General features: G+C 54.3%; 7 protein-coding genes across 7 annotated transcripts; 4 read left to right on the top strand and 3 right to left on the bottom strand.

Moving 5' to 3' along the window:
• Positions 1–95: 95 nt before the first annotated feature.
• On the top strand, positions 96–3,506 carry CABS01_04436 (uncharacterized protein; the record flags this gene model as incomplete). The annotated part of the gene is made up of 2 exons (XM_060537807.1): positions 96–3,364; positions 3,419–3,506. The coding sequence occupies 2 exons, from the start codon at positions 96–98 to the stop codon at positions 3,504–3,506; spliced, it is 3,357 nt and encodes a 1,118-aa protein (XP_060390652.1).
• Positions 3,507–6,187: 2,681 nt separating this feature from the next.
• Positions 6,188–8,505, top strand: CABS01_04435 (oxysterol-binding protein; the record flags this gene model as incomplete). Its single annotated transcript, XM_060537806.1, has 8 exons — positions 6,188–6,236; positions 6,559–6,642; positions 6,730–6,835; positions 6,903–7,013; positions 7,069–7,347; positions 7,400–7,649; positions 7,699–8,012; positions 8,064–8,505. The coding sequence occupies 8 exons, from the start codon at positions 6,188–6,190 to the stop codon at positions 8,503–8,505; spliced, it is 1,635 nt and encodes a 544-aa protein (XP_060390651.1).
• Positions 8,506–9,354: 849 nt separating this feature from the next.
• On the bottom strand, positions 9,355–10,071 carry CABS01_04434 (uncharacterized protein; the record flags this gene model as incomplete). The annotated part of the gene is made up of 2 exons (XM_060537805.1): positions 9,355–9,683; positions 9,771–10,071. 2 exons carry the CDS (start codon positions 10,069–10,071, stop codon positions 9,355–9,357), a joined length of 630 nt encoding a protein of 209 aa, XP_060390650.1.
• A 1,800-nt stretch (positions 10,072–11,871) lies between these two features.
• CABS01_04433 (ELMO/CED-12 family protein) lies at positions 11,872–14,019 on the top strand (the record flags this gene model as incomplete). The annotated part of the gene is made up of 1 exon (XM_060537804.1): positions 11,872–14,019. The coding sequence occupies one exon, from the start codon at positions 11,872–11,874 to the stop codon at positions 14,017–14,019; it is 2,148 nt and encodes a 715-aa protein (XP_060390649.1).
• An 874-nt stretch (positions 14,020–14,893) lies between these two features.
• Positions 14,894–15,811, bottom strand: CABS01_04432 (pirin; the record flags this gene model as incomplete). Its single annotated transcript, XM_060537803.1, has 1 exon — positions 14,894–15,811. The coding sequence occupies one exon, from the start codon at positions 15,809–15,811 to the stop codon at positions 14,894–14,896; it is 918 nt and encodes a 305-aa protein (XP_060390648.1).
• Positions 15,812–17,010: 1,199 nt separating this feature from the next.
• CABS01_04431 (uncharacterized protein) lies at positions 17,011–18,585 on the top strand (the record flags this gene model as incomplete). The annotated part of the gene is made up of 1 exon (XM_060537802.1): positions 17,011–18,585. The coding sequence occupies one exon, from the start codon at positions 17,011–17,013 to the stop codon at positions 18,583–18,585; it is 1,575 nt and encodes a 524-aa protein (XP_060390647.1).
• An 807-nt stretch (positions 18,586–19,392) lies between these two features.
• Positions 19,393–22,602, bottom strand: CABS01_04430 (PX domain-containing protein; the record flags this gene model as incomplete). The annotated part of the gene is made up of 7 exons (XM_060537801.1): positions 19,393–20,037; positions 20,088–20,931; positions 20,985–21,315; positions 21,395–21,683; positions 21,748–22,056; positions 22,157–22,386; positions 22,455–22,602. The coding sequence occupies 7 exons, from the start codon at positions 22,600–22,602 to the stop codon at positions 19,393–19,395; spliced, it is 2,796 nt and encodes a 931-aa protein (XP_060390646.1).
• Between the last annotated feature and the right edge of the window lie 3,756 nt (positions 22,603–26,358).

Below are 26,358 nucleotides of genomic sequence, written 5' to 3'. Positions count from 1 at the left end.
CCTTGCTTGACTTTGCTGACGCTGCCTACTTTGCGCAGGATCCCACCTACTCCTATGGTTTCGATATTACCGCGCGTCGATAACGATTTCAAACAATGGAGAACGAGCCGCCTTCCGCGACCTCGAGGCGGGGTCGTCTAATGGGGAAGCTCTTTGCCCTCAAAGAGAAAGATCGCAAGCCCACGGCCGAAGAAACGGGCAATAATATCAATGATTTCCTTAACGGCCCCTCTGATACCCTGCAGGTCAACCATGCCTCGCCTTCCACCGCCATCCCCCAGCTTTCGAAGCTCGATATCTCCTCCGCTACTCGCTATCCACAAGCCTTGTCTGTTGCTAGTCACTCACAGCAAAGCCTGAACCCCCCGAACCAGTACTCCGCCCGCAGCCCTGGCCTAAGCCCGGGCATCCCACCTCGGAGCCCGCGGCGTAGCAACCGAAAGGGCTTGACTGTTCGTTTTGTGGACCAGAAACCCGACATCATTGGCGAAGGTGGTGATGAGTCGGAGATCCCAGCCATTGAGGTATCGAGGCGCAAGAAGCAGCGACCTCCTCCGTCCCCACGACGTACACCCGTGGCTGCTGTTCACGACTCCCCGCCGAGAGCGCCCTCAGCGCCGAAAGAGGACTCAGACTTCATGCCTGGCCGCCTGCGACGAACACAGACAGGCTTCTCCTCTGTCAGCAACGAGCCCATCGAGCCCAAAGAACCCCCTCCAGCTTATAGAGAGGTGGCACCAGGTAACGCAGTTTCGGCGCCATTCCTAGACACCCCGACCATCGCGAAGAACGAGAATCGAAAGTCCTTCATCGAGCACCAGCAGGCGGAGATGCGACAAGCAGAGGGCAAGGCGTTTGCAGAGGCCGCACGTCAAGCTGAGCGGGAGGAGCATGGAGGCCAAACGCCTCTCGTACCGCAGATAAACGAGTCCCCAACCAGATCTCCAGTGCCACCTAGCAAGGTGCCTCTCCAGCCGAGATCCCCAGATGACTACAGAAAGCCTCCCGAGCAAAGCCCCTCATCCATATATTCCAGCAGCACCGAATTCAGCCAGCAGCAGAACACAGCTGCCAATTTCTCTCGGCAGCCTTCTGTCAATTCCCAGTACCACATGGCGCCCCCATCTGCAACAGTCGCCTCGAGACAGGCATCCTTCAACTTGCATGATGCAGTCCTTGCAGTTGGTGATGACGCTCTGAACACATTCGTCACTCGCACTCGCCACTTTAATGAACTATTCAGGCTGCATGCCGAGACAATCAAGCCCATTTCGGCCTGTTCACCGCTAGAGCTATCACGTGCTGCACTGTGGTGGCTCATCAAAGGACGCACTGCTTTAGAGGTTGCAGTTCGTGCACGACCTGGTAGTCCTCAAGACCAGATGCAGAACGAGAATGATCGCCAGCAGGCATATGCCAACCTTGCCAAAGGCTACTGGTTGGTGGAGGAAGCCATACCTGAGGTGCAGGAGAACAAGCGCCTTGCGCCCGATGCAGGCATTACTGAGATTCGCTCAACGTTGGTCGGCGCTCTCAAGAAGCTTGCCGTCTCAATGAAAAGAAACGGGTTCCTTCCGCCTGAAGAGGCGTTCTTGCCTCAGACCATCGACAAGTCTATCTGGATTGAATATCCCCGACTGAGCGTTGACATGATTGCCTTGCTCACTGCCGATTCATCTGCAGCCATGACGGGTGTTGTTCGCACCCCCTCTGCTTTCGAAATTCTGGAGACTCTGCCCCCTAACGATACTGCTGAGAACTTCACATTCGGCAGAGTGAGCACGGACGTGTTCTTGATGGAACAAGGCATGGATTCTCAGAGATTCTACTTCCCTTGCCTCCTGACCATGGTCCGACCTAACAAACAGCACAACTTGGTCTTTGTTATCGCTAGTCAACACGGCGAAGTGAACTTACGAATCCAAGGAAATAAGAACTCGGGCCCGACCTGGGACGATGTCCGCTGGCGCAATTCAACCCACTCACTCGAGATCAAACTGCCCAGAGGCTTCATGATCGTCGTTCAGTGCTCACAGCAGGACTACCGAATGCTGTGGAATATGTACGATTTCGGTGCCCAGGTGCAGTCGACACTGTACGCTCGATCCGACGAGCACTGCGTTTTCCGTTCTACCCTTCGGTCATTCCAGTACTTCGACTCAAATCCCAATTCCCGGGCGTTTCCCAAGGAAGCCGTGGCAAATTGCGATGTGGCTCTGTTTGAGAAGATTCATAAGGAGCATGCTGCTGCAGGTCCACGCGCTTACCATAGGGGGTACAGAATCGTCGTGGTAACAGGCCCTCGCACGAGAACGCTGAGTGGTGTCAACCACACCTACACGCCACAGATGCCAATCCCCTTCAGTTTCCTTAGGTCGGACGGAGGTGATGCTGCCTTGATGCTCAAGTACGACAATGTCAACCCGGATCCGAACAAGCGCATAAAGGTGAGCATGGTGCTCTCGTTCGCTGATGAGGGGGAGCGGGCCCAGCTCAACAGCCTCATTTCCGGTACTTCTGTGCAAAAGGATGAGACGATCTACGCAGATGTGCCCCTTATCGGATTCTCCATGTCGACATCGTTGCAGGATAGCAAGTATCTTCCAGGCGTCAGCCAGATCCCCTGGACATCCCTTCGAGTCATCAACGAAGATGCCGACGACGAATATCCTCGGACAGTTCTGGCCGACAGATTACGAGTCATCGTTGAATCCAAGCAGGGTTTACTCACCGACCGAGTGAACCTGCAACCTGGCGAATTGCGAGTGAGGCTCGAGGTTCAAGAGACTAAGTCTCTCGTGGTGATGCGCCAGCCACAGTTCGACATGACTGCAAACGTAGCAGACGGAACTGTTGGCAAGGAGATCCCCAAGGCTATGACCGAAATGCTCCAAATGTTGCAGACGACCCAAACAATTCGCACTTACAGCTTCCCGACGCAGAAAGATCTTCATGCCTTCCAGGCTGCATTGACTGGATTCCAAGTCGTCTTCGACGGCCTCGCCGCTACCTTTGCAATTTCTCGACGAAGAATGGTGGTTCCGATCCACAAGAAATGGGAGGCGGGATTGACTCGAGTCCAAGTAGTGCAACAAGGCACAATCATGCAACTCCTCGCGTTCTTCCCAGACTTTCACCACGGCCAGTGTATGAACTTCGTTTTGAAAGGCACGGATGTATACGAGACGTTTTCGAGGAGCAGTAAAGCTGGTATCAAGTTTGTTGACGCCAAGTTCCCCATGCCACGCATGCCCAACGGCAGCGACGGACCGTCAGACGACATGGGATTCATTTGTCTGGACCTGCCGGACTTGCCGGGTGAGCACGACGACATCACGCTCCTCTTCGAAAACGAAGCGGGTAAGTTTTCCTAGACCCATTGCCGAATGGACTCGGGCTCATGCTAACTCCCGAACAGAACGCGACCGGCTGACGCAGTGTCTACCGGCCACCGTCAAGGGTTCCAGGTCACTGAGAGGCCGATAGACGAAGCCCACTCGAAATGACAAGTAAGGAGCTGTGAGAAAAGCGAAGAATTATCCAAAGCATTGTTGTGGTTGGAAGCAAGACCTGGACATTCGGAAAAAAACAAGATACCCATCAATCTGTTCATCACATTGCTTTGCGAACAACGAATAGCGAGAAAGGAGAGATGGATTAAGCACGGGGACGGAAAAGGGCAGAATCCGCAGCCTGAAGATGGCGGGTGGATTTGGCACTGGTTTATACCGAGATGACAAGTGCCTAGGCACTCGGATGATGTGGCAGGTCTGGCCGGAAGACCCGGGACAGCCGCCATGGTTTGCGAGGCTAGGCATCGTTGGGAGCCTCTCCAGAGCGGCCTACTTTTTTTTGTGTGGTTTTAAGCAGCAACACGACCGGATCATCAGGGTTTGGTCACTATTTGGCTGCCTGTCAGGATATCATGGTGGTTGTAGAGCAAAGGGCAGGCATCAAAGCATGCGCTTACGAGCAGCGTGCCTTTCCTTAGGTAGAAAGGACAGCAGCTTGACAATGATACGCGTATTAAGTGACATACGACGAGTATCCGACACATACGATGGTGCCGAAAAACGCGAGTGACATGGGCTATGGTACCCGTGCGGGCCATTCGTCCATAAGCTGTGTATGGAAACAGAGCTGTCCATTCAGTGGTCCACCAGACTGGAACGTCGTGGACCTCTTGGTCGAAGGGCGTGGGACTTTGAGGGTATGAGGTCTCGGTCTGCAACTCGAAGTGGTTAATATTGCTTGGAAGTAGCAGCACTGCCACAATTGACCTGCATAATGGGGGTGAGATGCCTGGGCACGCCAATCACCTGGGTAAGGTAGGTGACTTGGTCTTGTTGAGATCTTGTTCGGCGTTCTCCTCTCCATCTTCAACTGGGATGCTTCCCTTAGGTACCTAACATATGCACGTATAGACAATTGCTAGCTCGTTGTAGAGCATTTCATTTGGGTTGATACATATGATTTGGTCGAAAGCTTTTCATGTATAAAACAGACGCGAGATGGACCAGGTCCTCAAGATGAGATACCTTGTCGCATAAGTCTCAATAATTAGTACCCTGCAGCAGGGCGCACCGTGTAGTGGGCCAGGGATTCAAGCATTTTGAACAGAAGGGGGAGTCGCTCACTGCATGATTGGCTTATGAAGAGAAGCCGGCGGGCATGTGATTGGGTGCAGGGTAGCACAGCATTTGATGGTATTGAACATGGGATGGGACGGAAGAAAGGAGTGGAGGGGGGGAAGCTGGGGTGACAGACACTCCCGTGCGAACAGATGCGGATGCGCGGGTTGGCATCTCGATGGCTCGCTCGCTCCTCCCCGCCCGTTGTCACTTGTGGGAAATATTGCGGAAGTGCAGATGAACACCCCAGTGTTTTGAGTGACTCTTCATAAGGTGGTTCGGGTTTGTCGGGCTACTTTAGGCTTCTTCTTGGGTACCATTGCACTGGACTTTAGAGATGATGACAGCTAGGTTGGGGAAAGCACGGCGAGGTAGGCAGCTAAAGTAGCGGTGCACGGAGCTAATGGAACATGATGGCATTGGAGAAATGGACAAAAAAAAAGTTTTCCAATGAATGGCGCGACGTCATCACCCCTCCTCCTCCGCCGTCCTCCGTTGTGGGGTCCCCTCCGTACATCAGCGACGTAAGGACTGCATGGGAGCCCAGCCCAGGCCACTGGCGACTGGATCGGTGCTGACCATCACAGGTAGCTAAGAGCTGCTAAGGTAGGCGTGGAGGTAGCTTCCGTCTACGACCTTACCCAAAGTTGCCTCGTTTTGACACCAATCTGCTCTCGCCATTGACAATTGCTAAGGAATCTACCAGGCAATCGTCATCTTGTGTCACCAAACTACATTGTACACGGTCTTGTGCTCCTTCATTACGACTTCAGACATGGGAACTCATCTTTGACCTCAGTCTCTTCTCAAATTCCGGCCGTTCCTTGGTTAACCAACAACCTGGATACAGCTACCTACCTTCATCGACCTTCATCTGACATCCGCCTCACCCTTTCCGCTTCGCCCGGTCTCCCAGTGGGCGCCCAGTCACCTTTTTTCATCCATTTTGTTCTCTACAGCTCTGGTTCACGTTCCAGCTCAGGTTGTCAAAGGCGGCAACGCCCAATCGAAAACAGCAAGCGAGTGAGACATCGATAGGTCATCTTTCCTCCCGCCAGTGCCCTTCGCCAAGCGGGCCTCTTTTTCTCTCTCCAACCCTTCGCTTCTCTAAACTCAACATCATTAAACCCGACTTCTTTCTTTCCCACTTTTGCATCCGACTGATACGTCCCCAACCTTTATCCTCCCGACGCTTCCTTCGCCAACAAACCCCTTGCCCCGGAGAAACTCAAACCATCTTCGGCTTTATCGACCAACAACTACTTTTAGTACGACAGGTTCCCACAAAGTCCACTGTTCAACTGCTGCCACTCTTCACTGCCGTCCCCTCGCTCTCGCTCGACTACGTACCGGGCTGCGAGGCCCCATCCTTTACTTGCCGACTCTACCCCTACTTGCAGCTTCAAGCAACCCGCAGACGCCTTTTAGGGGAGCACTGCCCCTCATTCCAGCAAGAAGGCACATCCCGGGCACCGCGCCGATAAGACCGATAGCGGTCTGAAAGACAACTGAGGGGCATCGCTGCACCCACCGCCCACCAAGAGCCAGTCGCAGTCATGGGTTTGGTCCATGTGCCAGGAAGACGCTCCAGAGCCTCCAGCCTCAGTGAGTCTTACCAGCCCTAGCGTCACTGCCTGGTCCGTTGTCTGGATAATACCAGTCGTCCCCTCCTCGTCGCGCCTGTTGTGGACTTCATACAGCGGCAAACTCGCGCGCCTTCTAAAACCCTTTTCTCTTTACATACCCTTACGGCCCGTTGCCCGTTTCCCTATACCCTGCTTGTTTCCCTAGTCGCGTACCTTGGCTCTGGCGTCTTCCGGGAGCCGAAAAGCCTCCACTCCCACTCTCCAGACCTCTGTCGTGCGCAAATCGAAGAAAAAAAAGTTGCCTCCGACCATGCTGACCTCTTGGCTTTCCAACCCACCAGCTAGCAATCGCTCGAGCATCGACGAGGCCAGAGGCGCTGCTGAAGATGACGACACGACTGTGGTCGAGGCCGACCAGGGCAACGGTGAGTGAAGCCTCTGCAAGAAACGTTGCGCCCGCATTTGCCTGCTCGCGGGGTGCTTCACGCGCACTCGGCTAACATGGAGTCCAGTGCTCGGCCACATCATCTCCCAGCTTCGTCCGGGAGCTGATTTGAGTCGCGTTGTTTTGCCGACCTTCATTCTTGAGCCCCGTAGTATGCTCGAGAGGATTACAAAGTCAGTAGTCTCCGAAAAAGATGCGGGTTATGAGACCTCCTTCGCTGACTATGTGCGTTTGTCGTAGCTTCATGTGCCACCCCGAAATGCTCCTCCCTATACCCGAGATCGACGACCCTGTACTACGATTCGTCTCCGTTGTCAAGTTCTACCTCAGTGGATGGCATATTAAACCACCGTTGGTTCTTCCGAGTCACCCGTATAAGCCTTATACGTTGCTAACCTGTACCCAGAGGAGTGAAGAAACCCCTGAACCCGATCCTCGGCGAGGTTTTCTCCTGCTACTGGGATCTGCCCGATAACACCAGGGCATACTACATCTCCGAGCAAACATCGCATCACCCTCCCAAGTCTAGCTACTTCTACATGGTCCCCGAGCACAACATCCGTGTTGATGGCACACTCAAGCCCAGGAGCAAGTTTCTCGGAAACTCGGCGGCGAGCTTGATGGAGGGCACAGCGGTCTTGTCGTTCCTGAATAGGGGCAAGGACAAGACAAAGGGCGAACGATAGTATGTTGGCTAGGAATCCGCTCGTGACATAATACGCTGACCTTGAGACCAGTATCTTGACACAGCCAAACATGTACGCTCGAGGCATTCTCTTTGGAAAGATGAAGTATGAGCTTGGCGACCACAGCTTTGTCCGGTGCCCAGAGCTCGATTTGGTTGCCGACATTGAGTTCAAGGTGAAGGGCTGGGTCAGCGGTACCTATAATGCGATTGGTGGCTCAATCAAACATGAGAGCACAGGCGAGGTCCTTTACGAGCTCTCGGGCTTTTGGAACGATGAGATGTTTGTCAAGGATGTCAAGGTAAGTTCAGGATGATGCTGCAGTTTTGACACGTTGCTGACAGCCTCAGACCGGTCATAAGGAGATGTTCTTCAACGCTAGACGGTCGAAGCCCAGCAGTCCCCTGGTGCGGCCCATCGAAGAGCAGGATGAGCGCGAATCTCAGAAGCTTTGGGCACCGACAGCTCAGGCCGTAAAGGATCGCAACCATGAGCTTGCGACGGACGAGAAGACCAAGGTTGAGGACAGACAACGCGAGGAACGCGAGACAAGAGCTCGCGAAGGCGTCGAATGGAAGCCTAGGCTTTTCAGAGCTGTTCAGGGCGGCCCGGGTGGTCCTGAAGAGGGCGAGGAAGAGCTGGAGTGGATTATCAATGCTCACATGTGAGTACATCTAACTCTCACATCGGATCAAGAAATACTGACACAAAATAGTGACCACACGAACCCAGAGAAGCAGACTGAGCAAATTTTGGCCATATACCCTATACTTCCGGGCCAGAAGCCTTCTACGACAAACGCCATTCCTCCCCATAAGCCCTCTGCGACAGCAGAGGCCCCAGCCCCGGCCCCTGCCCCCGCTCCGGTCGCTCAGCAACATGTTGGAGGCAATGACTTGATCGATTTCGGCGACGCGCCAGCTACCACTCCGGCAGCCCCAACAGCAACTGCGCCTGCTGTTCAGCCACCAAGCGGTCTTCCTCCGGCAGCTCAGGAGGCGCGGAGTGGATCCAAGGACATCGAAGGGATGCTCAATAGCACCGGAACGCAAGCAAAAGAGGGACCATTGATGGACTTCACAGACATGAAGAAGAGCGTACCGCCGCTGAAGAGAGCCGATGAGAGTAACGACAGCTTCCATGATGCTTTGGAGTAGATCCGAGCCAAACTATTCTAGGACGCACGTCCGTCCCTCTGGTTTTTGTTTTCCCCTCCCACCCCATCTGGCGAACCCCTTTTTTGCCAAACATCACATTAATTCACCATGGGAGGCGGATCTCTGGCTAGAGGGGATGGAGGAAAGGGAGGCTGGTCGGGGGGTAACAAACTATAAAGCTTTTGCATTGGCGAACACCCGGGGAAGGGGTTTGGTAGAAAAGGGATACCTCTGTAGATATGTATAGCATTGCTTACTGCTCAGTAATAACGGCACTCAACTGCGGAGAAGTTTTTTGGACATGATTCACTCCCAATATCCGAGGCAAGGGTTGATGATGATGATGCAGGGGTCGTAGTTGCTCTTCGATTTGGAGGCACTACTTAATCTCACATGTTTTGTTACATGGTGCTCTGCCCTTTCAAGAGTTTCTCCCATAGTACCCCAACCCATCCCGGAAACGCCATAAACGCCGCTCTCACCCTCTTTTTTATTTGGTCTTCCAATCCACCCCTTTGAGACAGGTACGGGGGATGGGTATCAAATTCTCAATTTCTGGGGGTTTCGCCTTGCACTCTTCGTCTTCCTCTTCCTCCTTTTGCTGATTAGACCTGTCGTGACATGATACGACATGCCAATGCCCGGCGGCCCGGCTTCCGGCAATCTCCAAACAGCCTGCTTTGTTTTGCTCAGCCGAGCTTCCATGCCAGAGTTTGATCATCGTCCGCATCCTTTGTCGTGTGGAACCGTCGCGCCCTGTTCCACCTCATACGACAACGATACGCTTCAAACAAACAGCTTTCGATCGTTGTGTTCCCCTGAACCGGATTACCATCCCTTTCTTGCTCTTTAGTACCGACGGCGCGTGGGTTCGGGGGTAGGCGAGCGAGACGGGCTCCTCTCGTCGCGGCCGCGGTCCTTGAGCCACTTCTTGGTGCTGAGGGTGAGGTCGCGGTCGAGGTCCTCGGAGGGGTTCTTGCGGTGGATGAAGTTGCAGAAGCCGCCGCGGACGCAGCCCTCGCCCGAGTTGAGGCGGCAGCAGGCCTCGCGGAAGTCGGTGACGGGGGAGAGCTCGCAGTATATGGGGCGGGCGGCGTACCACCGCGAGTTGAGGTCGTCGCAGGCCTTTTGGGCAGAGTCTTCGTATTTGAAGCGGGCGTAGACGTTTCCTATGAGGTCTGTGTGTCTTTGGTCAGTATACGATCATCTTCTCAAGACCACCAGAGAATGGGTGAGAGGGAAGGAAGAAGAGGGCGACGACGCACGGTCATTGTTGTTGTCGCACACCACGAGCTCCTCGAGCTCGCCGTACTTGCAGAGCTCGCACCAGATATCCTCGTAAAAGGCGTCAAAGTGGTTCTGCAGCTGGGACGGGTTCATGCGGTTCTTTGGGTCGTAGGCCGGGTTCTGGTAGAGGTTGGGCATGAGGATGGTCTGCGAGTAGCTGGGCTTGACGTGTTTTCTCGAGCAGCGGTCGCCGTGGCGGCAGGCGCCGATCTTGAAGTAGAAGGAGCAGTTGACCTTGTCGAGCTCCGTGCCGAAGATGGAGGCGAGGAAGTTGGCCATGGTTGCGGTTCAAGACTGTCGTCGCGACGTGGATTTCGAGTGTGCTTGTATCTGATATGTAACTCCCGCGTGGTGAAGTGATGGACGATGGTTCTAGATGCTTGATTGCTCGTTGGGAGGGAGAAACTCGATTGTCTCGTTTGGCGGCCGCGTTTTTTGATGGAGCTGCGGAAACGGGCTTGCTTGCGGCGCGACAAATGCGACGGACCAGAGGTTGGAATTTCTAGCAGCCTCGCGCGCCACGACGATTAGTAATGTTGAGGCTGGAGCTCTGCCTGTGGCTGGAAACGTGTGGCTCGAGCAGCGGTGGGTTCTAGGCAGTTCTTGCTTATGGAACCCCGCTGATTGTGTTCAGGGACTGGAATAAACAGAGTACGTACCGGCGTTGCCAGCCGATGGTCTAGAACGTTTTGGGCGAATTGTGTGGTTTCTTGTTGTTTTACGATAGAATCCAAACATTCCCAGGTCAGCCTTACAACGGCTTTTTCTCATTCCAGGTCCAGACAATGATCCTCGGTTCTGGCACAATTCAATGTTCCCCTCATCTAAACAGGCCATAGAGGCTTGATACCAATCAAAACGCCTTGCTCAACCTCATTGCAATGCTGGCTTCGATAAGTTGCTTCTTGAGCTCCTCATCTGAAACACTGGGTTCTCCTCAACCCAATGATATCGGACTACTAGTTGAAATACGCCAACAGAGGGATCATCATTTTGGTCTAGGTAATGCTATGGACCGGCTTTCAGATTCGTTTGTGCGTCTGCTAGATTAAATGATGTTCTGCCCACCGTAACTAAAGGTTCACTCATCCGATGATGATGACTTGTCGACAGAAGTCAAAATTCCGAGGTGTACAGTCTAACCTCAGGTCACGAGACCACACTTGGATGGAAAATCAACAAACCCGCGCGTCGCTGAACAATCTCAATAAGGTTCCTTCCGAGAGATGATGAAAATATTCACGGTCTCCGGTGGGAAGACATGGTGAAACCAGTCGTTGGACGCGCTATCTCACTTGCCGACCAGTCGCCGCAGTCCCGCCGTCCCAGTCACTCTCGGACTTGAAGCCAAGCAAAAACCCCCCCAAAATCCACTAAAACATCCCCGAGAAGAGAGGTGGAGCAAAGAAGAGCAAGCCGTGCAGCACCATTGGTGCAACACCGGCTGACTGTGGTGAAAGTGAACCCCAAAACGGCCCCAAATCAGTTGGAGGCTTGCTGGGATCCTCCCCGTTGTCGCTGCATCTGTGCTTTCCCACCTCCTGCAGGACATGCGCAAACTTCCCGCCCGTGCGCATCTAACGCGGACCAAAGTCAACACAACTGGTCTGTTGCTTCGACAGCCCTCGACGCACACTCTTCTCTCCCGTCCCGTCTCCTTCTCTCCCCTTTTTTAGTGTACGAATAATTACACCACCCTCACAATCCTTCCTTGACTCTTCTGTGTACACTATTTCCCCCTTGTCGACGGAGCATCCTAAAATTCTTTTTTTATACCCACGATCGACGCCATCCCCTCCGTCCACATTTGCGAGGGATCTACAGAGAAGCTTCTGCCCGTGTTCCATCTTGCTTGACACGGACCCTCTTCCGCCAATCCTCGAGATCTTCCGTCCGATACCCTTTGCCTTATATAACCCGACCCGAGCGCTTTCTCTCTCTCACAGCCGTGGGCCATGACTACGACGGACGCGACTCTGTACTCCAACTGCTGACGACCTTCTGTTCGACAATCGGTCACAGCACCGACGCTCTTCCTTCCCGCTCCGAACCTGTACATACCTTCTCGACACCGCTACCATGGATCAGGCCGATATTCCCGCGCTTCTGTCGCGCCTCGCGAGCGACGAGGACGCCGCCAGGAAAATGGCCGTCTTCAAGCTGCAGTCTTCTATAAACGACCCTGCCTTTGCCGACGTTTTCATATCCTCGGGAGGCCTGGTCATTCTACGACGCCTGATTATGAGTGCGGGAGGAAACACGTTGGCGTACTCGTTGCAGAGTTTGACGCGCCTACTGGAAGTAGACATGGGCTGGGAGATATTTGAGGGATCGTCGTCAGGGGATCTCGTGGAGCGTATTGTCGAATTGATCGTTACGAACCCTCTTGTCAACATTTTGCGCGGTGCTATGTCGATCCTGGTCGCCCTCGTCGGCCACACACAGTCTTCTCGCCCGACGACCCCTCGCACGCCGGGATCTTTTGGTTTCAGAGCCCTGAAGCCCGCCGTCGCAGTCTACCCGCAGTTCTTTGAGCTCGTTATCGCCCAGCTCCAGTCCGCCGACCACGCGCTGTGCGCCAATGCCCTCATGCTCATCAATGCCATGATCCGCGACGCTGTATCCAGCGACACCAACATCACGAAGGCGAACAACCCTGCGATGGAAGAGTGGTCAAAATTCATCAAGCGCTTGCAGGATCTCGGTCTTATCAAGGCAGTGTACAACCTGATGCAGAGCTCGTCACTACAGGATCTTGCGCATCCTCTGCTTGAGTTCCAGTCCTTGACTAAGGTTCTCCTGAGAAAGTGGCGGGAGGTGAGGGTTGACCTTGAGCGGCCCGAGCACAGGCGGGGACTGAAGGGACTTCACCTTGCCAGCAACCCAGAGAAGCAAGTCAATGGCATTCACCGGTTGGACGAGGTCAATGAGCTTGGGAAGAAGGGAAGCCGGCGTCACAACCCTGAGAAATGGAGGAGACTGGGCTTCGAAACCGAGAGTCCTACACAGGAGTTTGAGGTCCCTGGTTTCTTGGGCATGATGGACCTGACAGACTACGTGCGCAAGAACGAGGACAGCTTCCAGAAGATGCTTCTGGAACAATCCACAAAAGCAAGGAACGAAAGGTGCCCGGTCGCCAGGGCAAGTCTCGCAGTAACGATGATCCTATACGATCATTTCGAGGTGGAGAAGTCGGACGTTGAGGACATTAAGGGTTACCAAGGCTTGGACGGTATCAAAAACAACGAAAAGCTATTCCGTCCGCTCCTCCTCCAGTGGTCGCGACTCCACACGGCCGGCCTGCAGGCTTTCTTCCGCGTATGGAAGTCCACCGCTGCGGAGCACCTGGATTTCGAAAAGGTGGCAGAGCTGGTCCGAATTCTCATCGAGCAAGTTGTCGGCCAGGCAAGCCGGACCAAGGACGTGTTGGAGGTCGAGGAGGAGCTGCTTGAGTACGACTGCACCAGACTACGAGAGCTTCAGATGGAGCTTTTGGAACTGTCGTTTGAGGATCAGTGGGGTCAGCATTTATATCAAGTCCGAGAGGAGTTGAGGCAAGAGGCACTTCAGTTTGTGAAGGAGCAGCGGATCCGGTGTCTGCTCCAGGGATCTTGGTTCTCCAAGCCGCTACCACGGCGAGACACCAACCCTAGAGACGAGAACCTAAAGCGTCGTTTGTATACGCCGCGCCCTTGGCGGTTCGCTAAGCTGTCACACAATCGCCGGTACCTACACTACGCCGACTTCGAGGCACAAACAGCACAGGATCCGGGCCTTGACATTTTGACGGAAAAGGTCGATCTCAGCACCATCAGCTCAGTCGTGTCCAATGTGTCAGCCTCCAATGAGGAAAGCCGCAGCGCGACTAGTAGTTCGACGCTCAAGAACAACGTGACAGTCAAATCGACAACCAAGATCACCATTTTCAGCTACGCCAATCCCGCGGAAGCTGCCAACGGCGGCGATGCCAAGGAGCAGGCTATCCTGACTCTCAACCCGGTCTCGCACAGCCTGGCGTCGGAGTGGCTTGACGGTCTGTTGATGCTGCTCAACCAAGCCCCCATCACAGCCGAGACGAACAAGCTTGTGAACCTCGTGAGCGACTTTGGGCTCAAGATTAGGCTTCTCAATGTGAGAATCGAGGCTGCGTATACCGGGCCGCCACCAGGCGCCGGAGTGATACCTAGCAGGGACGGCCTCGACGAAGACTACTTCTACGACGTGTGAGAGATTTCGTATGACCGGGACGGTGAGGGCTCAGGTCATGGAATGGAGAGCGGTCCGAAATCGCTGTTTTTTCCCTTTGTGATGCTGGTTTTTTCTTTGGTGGCTTACATATACCCGCGTTTTCCTCTTGCTCTATACCGGCCAGAGATGTAACGAAATGGAGCCAAGACAGGGAAAAAAAACTCTTGATCAGTTGTTCTCTCTGGCTTGGCCGCCTACAATGAAGCATAGCGAGCGGTCCAGTTGCGTCGTTAGGTAATCATGGGAAGGAAAGGCTTGGATTTGGCAGGCGACGATTTTTCTTACAGTGGCGAGAATGCTACTATATATGGTGTACAGGTCTTTGGTGGGTTTGTTTAGCTGTGCTGGCAGGGCTTCTTTTCTTGTTCTCTCTCTTCATGTATGCTCATGCCTCTCGAGAGCTAGGTCTTGAAGACTTGCTCGAGTATATTCCAGACGTCAATACTACAACTCATGAACATATTCTCGTTGGGACAGGTGAAGGGAAGACCAAGTGTTTGAGTGCGCGTGATGTCTTGGGCTGCTGGGTTTTCACGATTCGTTGGACTTACACGCTTCTCTTGGCTTGAGATTGCGTACTGTTCCTTTTCAGCAATGTTGTAGGTCGGCATTATATTGTCAGATGGTCATGCTAGTGGTGGTTCTCTTGCCCACGGTTCCGCGCGACTATAGGTTGAGATGGAAGTCCCAATTACCCGATCTTCTCTGGTGCCGACTTTCTCTACAACGTGAATTCCTTGTGCCATTACTTTATAACTCCGCAAGGCAAGGAGTGATCAGGGAGCGAGCTCAACAGGCAAGTTCAAACCAGTTCTGTATTATCTCAAAGCTCGTGACCCGTACGCCTATCCATCTACGACCTCGCCAGCCTTTTCGAGGACCGGCTCTCCCATCCCGCCGCCCTCTCGAACCCATTCTTGTGGAAATAAAAGTCCTCGAGCGCTTGCCGGGCCTCTTGGCTGCTGGTCACCACAAACGGACCATGCTGCACGACAGGCTGGTCCAGGGGTTCACCCGCAATCAGAAGAATCCGCGCGCCAACAGTCGCCGTGTCCGGAACTCGCATCTGCACCGCGTCTCCCTCCACCCCGAACACGACAGCTTGGAACTGCTGTGCCTCCATCCGGTCGTCCTCGGTGGAGGAGCTGATCTGCGCAGATCCTTCGACGACGTACGCCATCGCGTTCCAGCCCTCAGGGACTTGCTGGGCTATCTCGCCGCCCGGTTGGATTTGAATGTCTAGGTACCATATCGGCGTATATGTTAGGTCCCTCACGCTATCGACACCTCCAGACACGCCCGAGATGACTTTCACAGAAACCCTCCCGTCGTCTAGTTTCGCGAGCGGGATCTCCGCAGCCTTGAGATCACGGTACCGCGGCTCGCACATCTTCAAGTGCCGCGGCAAATCCACCCACAACTGCAATCCCGCTCCACCACTCCCGTCCTCGGACGGGATCGGCTGCTCGGAGTGCATGATCCCCCTGCCGGCCGTCATGAACTGCAGGTCGCCGGCGTGCAAGATCCCCTTGTGGCCCGCAAAGTCCTCGTGCTCGACGGATCCCTTGAGGATGTAGGAGACGGTCTCCTGGCCCCGGTGGGGGTGGTCGGGGAAGCCTTCGCCGGTGGCGCCGTCCAGGTGGTCGAGCATGAGGAAGGGCGAAAAGGCGCGGAGGTGGTTGCTTCCGATGGAACGGCGGACGCGAGCGCCTGCGCCTTCGGGTTGCTCGGGGGCGGTGAAGATTTTGTGGACTGTTCGGAGGGTTGACATGATGTAGGTGTTGAAGTTCTATCAGAAAAGGGGAAGGTTTTCAAACACACGGATGTAGTATCAGTCGATGGAATGAATCATTTATGGAATTGTTCAGCTTGATTCTTGTCCGAAAGGCGAATGATACTTGTATGCGAGCTTCTCACGATCATGGCCAAAGTCGTGTAAGTGCCCTTCTGAGCCAGTGTCAATTGGCAAACGGTGGCACTTAGCTTATAAATCCTATCCACCTCACCTAACGCTTACGAATGCTTACAATATGCTCTTCCAATGCCATAATTCTTCATCAAAGGAGCGGATCAAGAAGCTATGAAGGAACTTTGTCGCATATGAGAAAAGAGTCTACAGGACGGACGAATTTGGACAGCGGACATTTGAAGAGTGCCGGAGGTGGTCCCGCGCGGGATCTCCAGGCTAATGTGCAATAGTGGAGCACGGCGGCAAGATCACTATTTAGAAACTGGGGTTTGAGGATCCCAGCCGCGCGGGACGGTTCTTAAAGTATTCCTCATCCGTGGGCTAGCAGTGAGTACAGATATAAGTGCGTGCTATGTTTTTATTCCTGATCATCTTGGATAGTGCTGTGAGTCTTTCTCAATAACAAGTTTGAGGTTGGCTGGTTGTTAGAGGGTTGGGGGCCTTGACTTCGGGCGTTTGGCTGGCGGCGCGCAGTCAATGTAGTCAAAATTGATATCGCTGCATCTGATTCGAAATGCTAAATCACCAGAGGTGTCACCAGACTCAAGTTCCTAGACCTATCTTGCCGACAGGGATTTCAGAGTATTCGTAGGGCTGGGGAAGCTTCTATCCTATCCACCACCCCCGGCGGCCCCAGACAATGGCCCCCAATATCCACCCCTGCTCTGTTGGCTTCCCAGCCCCTCAATATCGGAGCTTCAGCCGCGGGGCAGTTTCCCAAACTAAACCTCAACCCCCCCTCGAGATATACGAAATATCGATTACCTGCAACTCGAGACTACGAACGCTTCAGCCGTTGTGAGGTGGAGAACCATACACAACAGTATCAAACCTGGATTCGACATTGAAAGTTTTTGATCAGGATCAGAGACAAAGTAAACAAAAAAAGGGTTCAATGTCCCAAGTATGACATCACCCTCCCGCACCTACCGCCCTTGAAACTAAAGCTTCCCCGACAACCACGGACCAACGTTCTTTCTCCCCCCCTCCGGACAACGCACATGGTCCGCCGCCTCCCGTGGACGCATCCACACCTTAAAGTCGGCCACGCCGTCGAGAGCAAAACTCAACCAAAATCCAGGAAGCGGGCTACGTCTACGGCCATCGCTACCGCTACCACCCCCATCATCGATACCGGAACCCGCGATATCAGCAGTTACTTCACAGCTACGAGGAAAATGAGCTACCGGACCCCGCGCCGCGGCGGCGGCCGACGGCTAATGTATAATAGCGGCGGCGGCAGCAGCAGGACGACGACCCCCTATACACCCAATCGCGGCGGCGGCAGGACATATTCCCCCTCGCCCCCTCCTTCGCAAAAGAAGCGTCTCGATGGGCTCTTCCTCGAAGGAAACTGGTACTGCAACTGCCAGCCGCGAAACACGGCCAAATTCCTACAGGTCAGCAAGAACACGGCCAACAAGGGTCGGTGGTTCTACACGTGCGAGAAGCGGCGCGGCGGCTGCAACTTCTTTCTATGGGCCGAGGACGCGGAGAACAGGGCCGAGGGGTCGACCATGACGTTGCCGCCCATGCCGCAGGATGGTGCTGCTGCTGCTGCTGCTACTGCAACGCCTCGTCGGGCGACTAGCCAGACTCCAGGTAGTTTCACGCCGGGTACGGCTTCCACTATCAAACCCTCTGCGATGAGAGCGGCGGCGGCGGCTTCTTCAACGGCAACGATGGAACCGCCGTCGTCGCCTACGGCGCAGAGAAGCGCCGCCAAGCAAAAGTTCATGGACACCTACTTCAAGAACAGACCCGTCCAGGTACCCGCGGAAGAAGAGCCAAACGATCTCATGGTCACGGACGAAGAAGCCGAGCTCCACGCGACACCCGCGCAGAGAAAGAGGAAGAGAGTCCTCTTCGACTTTGACTCTGACGACGGCAACGGAGAAGAAGCACAGGGGCAGGGGCGAGGAGGAGCCGGGACCGACGACTACGGTCTCGACGACGACGTCTCCTCGGACGAGGAGAGGGCCATGACCGAGGCCATGGAACGCAGCGCCAAGAAGCTTCGCATCGAGGATAGTGGTGTTGGTGGTGGTGGTGCGCCTTCCACGCCCGCTGCGCAGCGTACGGTGCATGGCGGTGCGCTGCCTACGCCGCAGACAGTCAGCCGAACCCTCTTCCCCGACGCGAAACGCCGCAAGGTCGGCGAGGACGTCGTCGGGGAGATCTCCCCAGGCAATGTCTCCTTTTCGACGAGCACCTCGTCAGCGACGCTCGGACGCTCAACAGCAGGAGCGGGAACCGTGCCCCCTTCCTCCTCGCCGCCAACCTCGACCCCGCAAGAAGAGCAGCTCGATCCAACAGAGGAAGTCATGGCCCTGCTCCACCAGGGTCAAAACGGCGTGGACGCCGCCGCCGTCAGAGCCGTGCTGGGCCGGTTCGCGATGAAGGCCAAGGGGCTGGCGCGGGGCCGGGACACGGTGCGGACGGCGCTCAAGGCCAAGGACGAGAAGATTGCGGAGTTGCAGGAACGGGTCGCGAATCTGGAGGCGCGGGCGAGGACGCAGAGAGAGCAGATTGCGGATTTCAAGGCTGGCATGATGGATTTGTATTCGAAGCATTGAGGGCGTCTCTCCGCTTCTCTCGGACAACGTCCCTCCTTGCTTTGGAGTGTGTTTGGTGTTTCGTTATTGTTGATTCAGGCGGTCTAGGAGGGAAGGAAGAGAGGCTCCGGATGGAGACTCGGGTATGGAGAGCCATCTACCCCGTGAGATGGGCTAGTGATCCATTCTCCCAAGGTTGGACGAAGATGGGCTATGATGGAGTTTGGAATTGAGGATACCCCCCCGCTCGCACGCCCTTCTGTTATGGTTCACTGGTAGTAAGTAGATAGCAACTATCAAGAAGATGATTTCTCATTCTCAGTGCACCTTCTTTCCGTTTAAAAACCCCTTTTCTGTGATGAGGGTGTACTCCCATCGAGATTGGCACCGTCACATGAATCGGCTTTCGGTTGTTATAGAACACACTATAGTCCTCGTTGTTTGAGTACATGACTTCCCTCCAGAATGCTAGCTAAATGAAGTTATGTGTACTGACGTTATTGCTCCCGCATATGCTGAAGTATCATCAACTCTAGTCTCGCCTCTCTCAAGTATCGAACGAATGGCAGACAAAGAAACGGAGAGTTCTGGCAAACCTCGGGAAAATCGAAGAATAATGTCACAACACTCAATGAAAAGTATAAATCTCGTCAACTGATTCAAAATAATTCAGGTATTGTAGACGCGAAAAGCCATTAAACGCCAGGGTTTATGCGGCTTGATACCCTCAAATGTGCCAAACCCATGAAACCTGTCCCAGCCGACCAAACCACCCATGTATGTGAACCCAAGTTACGAGCCAGGGGATATCATGCTTTCTCTAAAAGCTTACTGGGCAAGAACCTCGCGCAACATGACAAGGAAGTTATCCTTGAGCTTGTGAACCTCGGACACGGGCGGCTTGGCCGGCTCGCCGGCGCTCCGACGGAGTCTATCGCGTCTCTTGGCCCGGCGGCGGCGCTCGGCCTCGATAGGGTCGAGCTCGTCCTCCTCCTCCGCCTCGTCTTCCTCATCCCCGTCCTCGTCGTCATACGCCATGTCCTCCAAGTCCATCTGATCGAGGCCAAAGTCGGAAGAAGAGAAACCAGTGGGTACCAAGTCGGGACCTCCATTTCCTTCGGCCGCCATCTTTTGTCTCGTCTTGTCGTGATGCCACTTCTTCCTGGCTTCTTGCCATGCAATGAGTTGGTTAACCTCATCGATGACCCTGGCCTTATCGATGGCACCGGAGCTAACACCTCCCTCGAAGAGCGCATTGACATTCAAGGTGCCGTTTTTGGGACCCTTCCTCAAGAACTCCAAAATGTCCTCAATCCAGCCCATCAGCTGATCAAACAAACCGTTGTCGTGTGTGTGGACCTCGTGCACAAACTTGTAGAAGTTGTGCTCATGTCTCTGGCAGAGATCAATGAAGGCCTGGACGGTCTGGTTCGGGTCCGCCGATGCGTCCTGCTCCTGGCATTTCTCAACAACCTACATTGCATGTTAGTGCTGTTGCAGTAGATTTTCACGAGACTGCCTACCTGAATCATGTCGTCAATGAACACAGCAAAGTCCGTGACACTGCTGTAAACATTTGCCGACTTGTAGACCCGAACAAGGGGTTCGTAGAAGATGCTGAAGAGATCTCTGAAAAGCTGAAGTGTGACCGGCTGCTCCACCAACTGCAACATCATGGCCTTGTCATGCTGTCTTGTGCAAAGCTTCAGGTACTGCTTGAGGTACGAGAACAGCTGAGCACCCTGCTTCAACTCCTCGTCAATGTTCTCAACAGCGTTGTTGAAAGCGACGTAGGCGTTGTAGAGTCGGCCAATCTGTTCCGAGGTGAGACCAGGCTCAAGGTAATCCGAGCGGAGGATCACGACAATCAAGTCAATATCTTCAGCAGTCGCTTCCTCCCTAATTGCGAGTTTGATGTGCTCCTCGGCTTCGGTATACATCTTCAGCTTGCCAGTAAAGGCCGCATCGCCGATCTTAGCGCCGAGCGTGTCGATAGACTTTTGGAAGCTCTTGATGCCGTCATTGAGGGTCAATGAGAAGATGCGCTGAAGAAGAGATCGGGTGCCGAAAGGTTGCGCCAGGAACACGTCCAAGACACCGGACATGACAGCAGCCGGGTTCGCAATCCTGATAACGTTCTTGATGACGGTGTAAGGAATGAGCGAGTGGATCCTCTTGGCTTGGGCGAAAAGCTCGGGAGAATTGTCTTCTGCAAGGAACAGGTGGTAAATCGTAGCTGCGACCTCTATCCGGAGCCACTCGGCGAACTTCCGGTACTGAATGCTCAGGTCCTGGATGGTCTCCTTCTCCTTGATCTCCTTGAACAGTGACGTAAGACCGTTGCGCTCGACAATCTCTTGACGGAATCTAAATGCTGTTAGTACTTGGTAGTGGGGGGTACAGAGTGCAGGATTACGCACTCCTCCATGTAGATGTCGAGCTCGGCAGCGCGTTTCCTTGCCACCTCGTAAAACTTCTTTTGCTCTTCCACACGCATCGCATCGACTGCCTTTCTCCGTTCAATATCGTCGATATCGGCATCCGTCGGCGTGATCTGGTCCCTGGTGAGGAATTCCTCCATAGCCTTTGTTTGCGCAATCTGGGGGTTCGAGAGCAGTGTGCGAATGAAAGCTCTGAGAGAGACACGCTGGCTTTCACGCCACAGCGTCACTTGTTCGTTCTTCTTTCCTCCGAGGAATGGCAGGGGGCTCTTGGGCCTGCTGTCTGTTGACACGCGAGGCGAGTTGCGACCTGAAGTAGTGGAGCTAGCACGTTTGTGTCCTACACTGATTAGCATCCACGGCACCGTACGGGGATGAGAAATACTCACCTAGCACCGACAACTTGGAGTGGGTGTCCTTTTCGTGAGGAGTAAGACCAGTCATCATGGTCGAAACAGACGACACCGAGGAGGCAGAAGAATCCGGGCTTCCACCTCCCGTCAGAGAAGAGAACAGACCCGTAGTCGTCGTATCCGACTTGTTCTTCTTCGGCAGAGTGGGCAGAACCTTGCCCGGCAATTCGAGGCGTAGTCTCTTATGTAACCTGGCGAAATCGCTATATCTTCTACCGATGAAGAACTCGAGCTCGCCCTTTCGGTGAATGCGCATAATGAACTCCTGAAATCGACGTTAGCGTCTGCATTGCTCGCCCAGCAATGACAACTCGGGAGAGTCAGCTTACGGCATGCTTGTGAGATCTAATAGTCTTCCTCTCCGACGTGATTCGAACGGCAGCGATGTTCACATCCCAGCCATTGATGTAGTTGCCTTCCGGCAAGGCATGCATGACGCCCGTGTCGATGGCATTGCTGTCGACGACCTCGATCTCGGAAAAGCGTATCCTCTCCTCAAAGCCGGACGAAGTCTTGCAACCAGACACCATCATCAGCTCAACGAGCTTTTGACATTTGATAGCCAACTTGCGCCGCTTGGTCTCTTCGAGTCTGTCTTCGGAGGATGAGATATTCTTCGTCGCAAAAGATTCTAGGAACTATAGTTGGGGGTGGTGGAACGAGTCAGCGGAGCTAGTCCGGAGGAAGTGAGGGCGGTTTGTAATGGCGCGGGGGAAGCCTCTTGTCTTTTGCACTTACTACTTGGAGCTTGTCTTGCCAAAACTCCTTCTCTCTGGCCTTGTCGAGGAAAGGGAAATCGCGAACATGGTGTACAAAGATGTAGCGGAGGATGGGGAGCTCCGAGTCGAGGGGAGATACCTCTCCAACGTCGGATTTGAAGGGGGCGCCAAATCGCTTGAGAGCCGTGGGGGAGTTGAGCTCCGAGATTTCGTACTTGACTTGCTCAGAAACGAGCTCGCGCTTGAGGTCTGGCGGGGTGGAATGTTAGCACCTTCTCCTCTTTCTTGGATCATGTCGAAAATGACGGGCGGCTTACAATGCTCTTGCTTTCCTGTCAGGGACTGGCCCGGCGGGGGAATAGACATGTTGCTCTTTGAACGAAGGGGAAGCTCCCTGGTGACCGGGGCTTGGGCTGGGTCTACAGCAGCGCCATTCTGCGGTTGTTCTTGGGATGTCGAAGCCATCAGCGTCGTTTCTGTTTTCTTTCGAGTTGTTTGAACCGTTCTCGGGGGCTGGCAAAGGTCTCTCAGAATGCCCTCGTTTTTCTTCGGTGCCAAGATCGTGGGAGAGAGGAGAGAAAGGTGGTTGCGGATTTGCGGAAGGAAGAAAGGGTCGAGAGAAGGTGGACAAGCTGACTGGCGTCAGAGCAACAGCTGGGGACCCGCGACGTAATAATCAATTTACGGACGGTGCAGCGGTACTGGGGGGTGACTGGGTACTTGGGGGCTGGGCACGAGCCGGGTCTCAATAGTGTGTAGTGCGCGCGGCAGATCCCAATGGTTAGGTTGTGGTCGCAGGGCGGGCAGGGAGCGGGCCCAGATCGCAGTGGGGGCGCAGGCGGCGGTAGGCTGTAGGGTCGCTGTACGTAACGCGCGTATGGCGGGGTAGTTACAGGCGCTGCCCACTATGGTGCTGCGGTGAAGGTGAAGTGCACCTAGCTCTGGCAGCAACAGTGAATGAGGTGGAGGGAGGAGGTACTTGGTTTGGTAGTGTGAAGGTACCTTGGCCAAAAGTCAGTGCTGTCAGGTGCTCGTCGCGGGGCCCTGTAGGTTGGGTTCAAGCAAGTGGGGGGGAGCCCGGCCGGAGCCTTATTTTAGTCCCGGTTCCCAAACCGCCTAACCTTTTTCCTCACTCGTTACCCTCGCCGTCTTTGGTGTCTATTGTCAATCGCAAGGAACCCAGAGCCCTCCTTTTCTTGGTGTTGCCTCAGATGCTCCCCCTCCCGGATGTTGAGACCTAGCTAGCTCCTACTAACAACTAGAAGCTGGGTGGCATCAAGATAACCTATGCCGGGAGCTCGGCAGGTTACGTAGCGCCCAAGAGGTTGGATGAGACGAGACAGAATGAGCTTAGAGCTCGGTGAAGCTAAGCAAAAGATGTGATTGGGCGTTGGAAGGGGGAGCGCGTAGGTGTGTGCTGTGCGTCAGGTCAGCTGTGCGAGAGGCGAAGAGGGCTGGGCTGGATGGACGGATGGGAGGTGAGGGGGAGGGGATAGATCGGGATGTTTTTTCATTTCTTTCTCACGTCGCGAGTCGCCTCGAAAAAAAGGCTCAAGCCCGGCCGGGACGGACGTTGGATATCCTTAGCACGGAGAGACGGCACGCAAGCGTCGTTTGGCGGGGTGAGAAAACACAGCAAAACTTGACAAAAGCAGATAAAACGAGGCAGGGGTCGTTTCTAAAAAAGCAAGGAACATCTTCCGTAACACGCGGAAGTACCCCAAAAAAAAAAACCAACAGTCCCCAATTCTCTCTTCCAGTACCTACACTGAGTGCAGTACTTGTACGCCCAACCTTGGTGTAAACTCTGTGTGAACAGACAGACAGACAGTCAGCCAGACAGACTCCAAAGTTCAGGGTCCTCCAGTTGCGGCTTGCGGGTGCCTGACAGCGATGCGAAGCAAAGTTTGGAGACGCGAGAATAGTTGGAGGTGCGAATAAGAGCCAACGAAGAAGAGAAGAAGCTCACAGACAGGGCAGGGATCCGTTCCATGTTGCTGTCACTGCGCAACACCTCGCACCTCAACTTGAGGTGGACGAAGAAGCCAAGCCTTTCCGCTCCCGCATGCCTCTTTAGTCACCGCTGGCGCTGGGTGGAAGTCCGGGATGGATAGGGAACTGCCCGGCCCCGCCCACCTTACTACTAATGTGTGTGTGTACTTTGTATGTAGGTTGCCCGTAATCCCCGACGGTATTCTTCGTTGACGCTGACGATGACTTGCTGCTGCGCCTGGCTGTGTGCCATCGACTTGTTCCCAATTGTTTCTCTCTCCAAGGGCTCAAACAGCCCAGCCACATCGCAGGAGGCCAAGCCCCCCAACCGCAACACCTTATAACCTCAAGAACTCACGACTCGAGAGTCGAGACACACCCGAATGGCGCCGAGAATCGTGGCGGTGACTATGACCTATCTCCCCATGTTGTCGAAAATTGGCCATGGGATGCATGACGTCGTGGGCCAGCACACCTGCATGCTGTGCAAGTACCTTCTCAACTTCTCATCCACCCCAGCGATGCGGAGCCGAGTGCCGAGACCAGACACAAGAGACACCACACAATACCAGTAGAGATGCTATGTAGACACGGACGCAACGCCCACTGAGCTTCTTCACCAGGCTGCCCAGCTGCTGTTTCCTCGACACGCCTCACACACTTCAGCCACAACCGCTTCTTCAACTTCCCTGGTTGACCACACCTCAACTCTGGGCAACACGACGCGTCCAGTCTTGGCCGTGCTTCGCTTGCCATTTCCTTGTTCAAACCATTTTCACGATTCACAGAGGCAATGCACCGGACCCGCAAAGCAAGCAAGCAATAACTACAGAGTATAGTCATCAGGTTGCAGAAGGCGACTGGGCATGACTTGCAGAAGTTGCACATCGTAGCACATCATTCGTTGAAACGAATCGAATAAGTCATGAGCAAAAAAAAGACTCCCTTGGTTGACCCCACCAAAAAAAAAAAAAAACATTGTGTTGTCAACTCACAACTCAGTCATCAGCCGCGAAGCTGTGCAAAAGAGCCAAGGCCGTAGACGCGCAATCATTGTCGCCATCAGCTCTTCCTTGGGTGCTTGGCTCCGGACGAGACCGAATCGCCTTATGGGGCAATCGACGTCTAGCGCCGCCCACTTCCTTACTGACGTATCCGCTCTCAGAAGCACACCTCATTCTTTCGTGAGATTCTACGGCCCTTTTTTGGATGACTTTGTTCCCATCTATCCCCGCCGTATCCACTCTCGCAAAGACATCACAAAACAATTGCTTTTCCCATTGATCAACAAACATTCCAAGGCTGATTTCAGGCTCAGAGTCTCCAGAACGTGGCTCGGTTCGCCAAAACACGGGGGGAGTTGGTTATGTTTCCCAATCTGTTCCCCCAACCGCGCCAAACTCTTTCGGCGCCGTAATACGACGGAAGCATGGAATCCATTAGACGGGCTTCTGGAACCCGCGGCCTGCGGACACCCGCCCGGACGATCTACCTTTAGTGCGACGCTCAAAAAGTAAGGTACGTAAGGTGGTGCCAAACGTCCAACATCAGCCTGCGTGTTATACGCTGTCGCGCTCCGAGGAAATCGGAACGGCTAGAACAGCCCAGATAGGGAAGCATCAAGAGAGAGACAGAGGCAGGAATGACCCCGATCCCACACGCACCACCCAATCCTTGCGCCTACCCGGCTACGGTGCCGGGAGCCCAGGAGTTGAAGGACGCTGTAGGTAAGACGCACGGGGTGTGGGTCACCGCGCCCCCGTCGGGATTCGGGGCCGGCGCCCATTCGGTGATCGTCCAGGGCCCTGAACAACATGCATAATATCTCATTTAAGGAAGCGCCTCGGCATGCCCGATTGCGTACCTGGTACGGAGTACTCGTAGGGCTGCCCGCGGACGGGATGTCACATCGCTTCGGGACATCGCCGGCTCTGCTGTCTTTTCGCAACTACCGATCTGGTTCACGGCAGGATTGTTTTCCCACGATTTGATAATTTGTATGACTGGTGACTGTTTTGCAAATTTGTGAGCTCTGTAGACTTTTTGCCGAACGCGTTTTCCATTTCCAGAGATGAAAGGGGGGGGAAATCAAGAGTTTGATGACGACAATCGAGACTGTTTCCGATTGTCGTAAGAGGTCTCATGTCGTACTCGCTTGGAGCATCAGGGCACGCGGGTGGTACAGTGTAGTCAAGAGCTCGCCGATACGTATGAAGAATGGTCAGGCCG

Source organism: Colletotrichum abscissum, assembly GCF_030869225.1.
Source record: "Colletotrichum abscissum strain IMI 504890 chromosome Unknown Scaffold_8.1, whole genome shotgun sequence".
Taxonomy (NCBI): domain Eukaryota; kingdom Fungi; phylum Ascomycota; class Sordariomycetes; order Glomerellales; family Glomerellaceae; genus Colletotrichum; species Colletotrichum abscissum.
The sequence above is the reverse complement of the archived record's forward strand: the minus strand, read 5'-3'. Positions and strand labels throughout refer to the sequence as shown.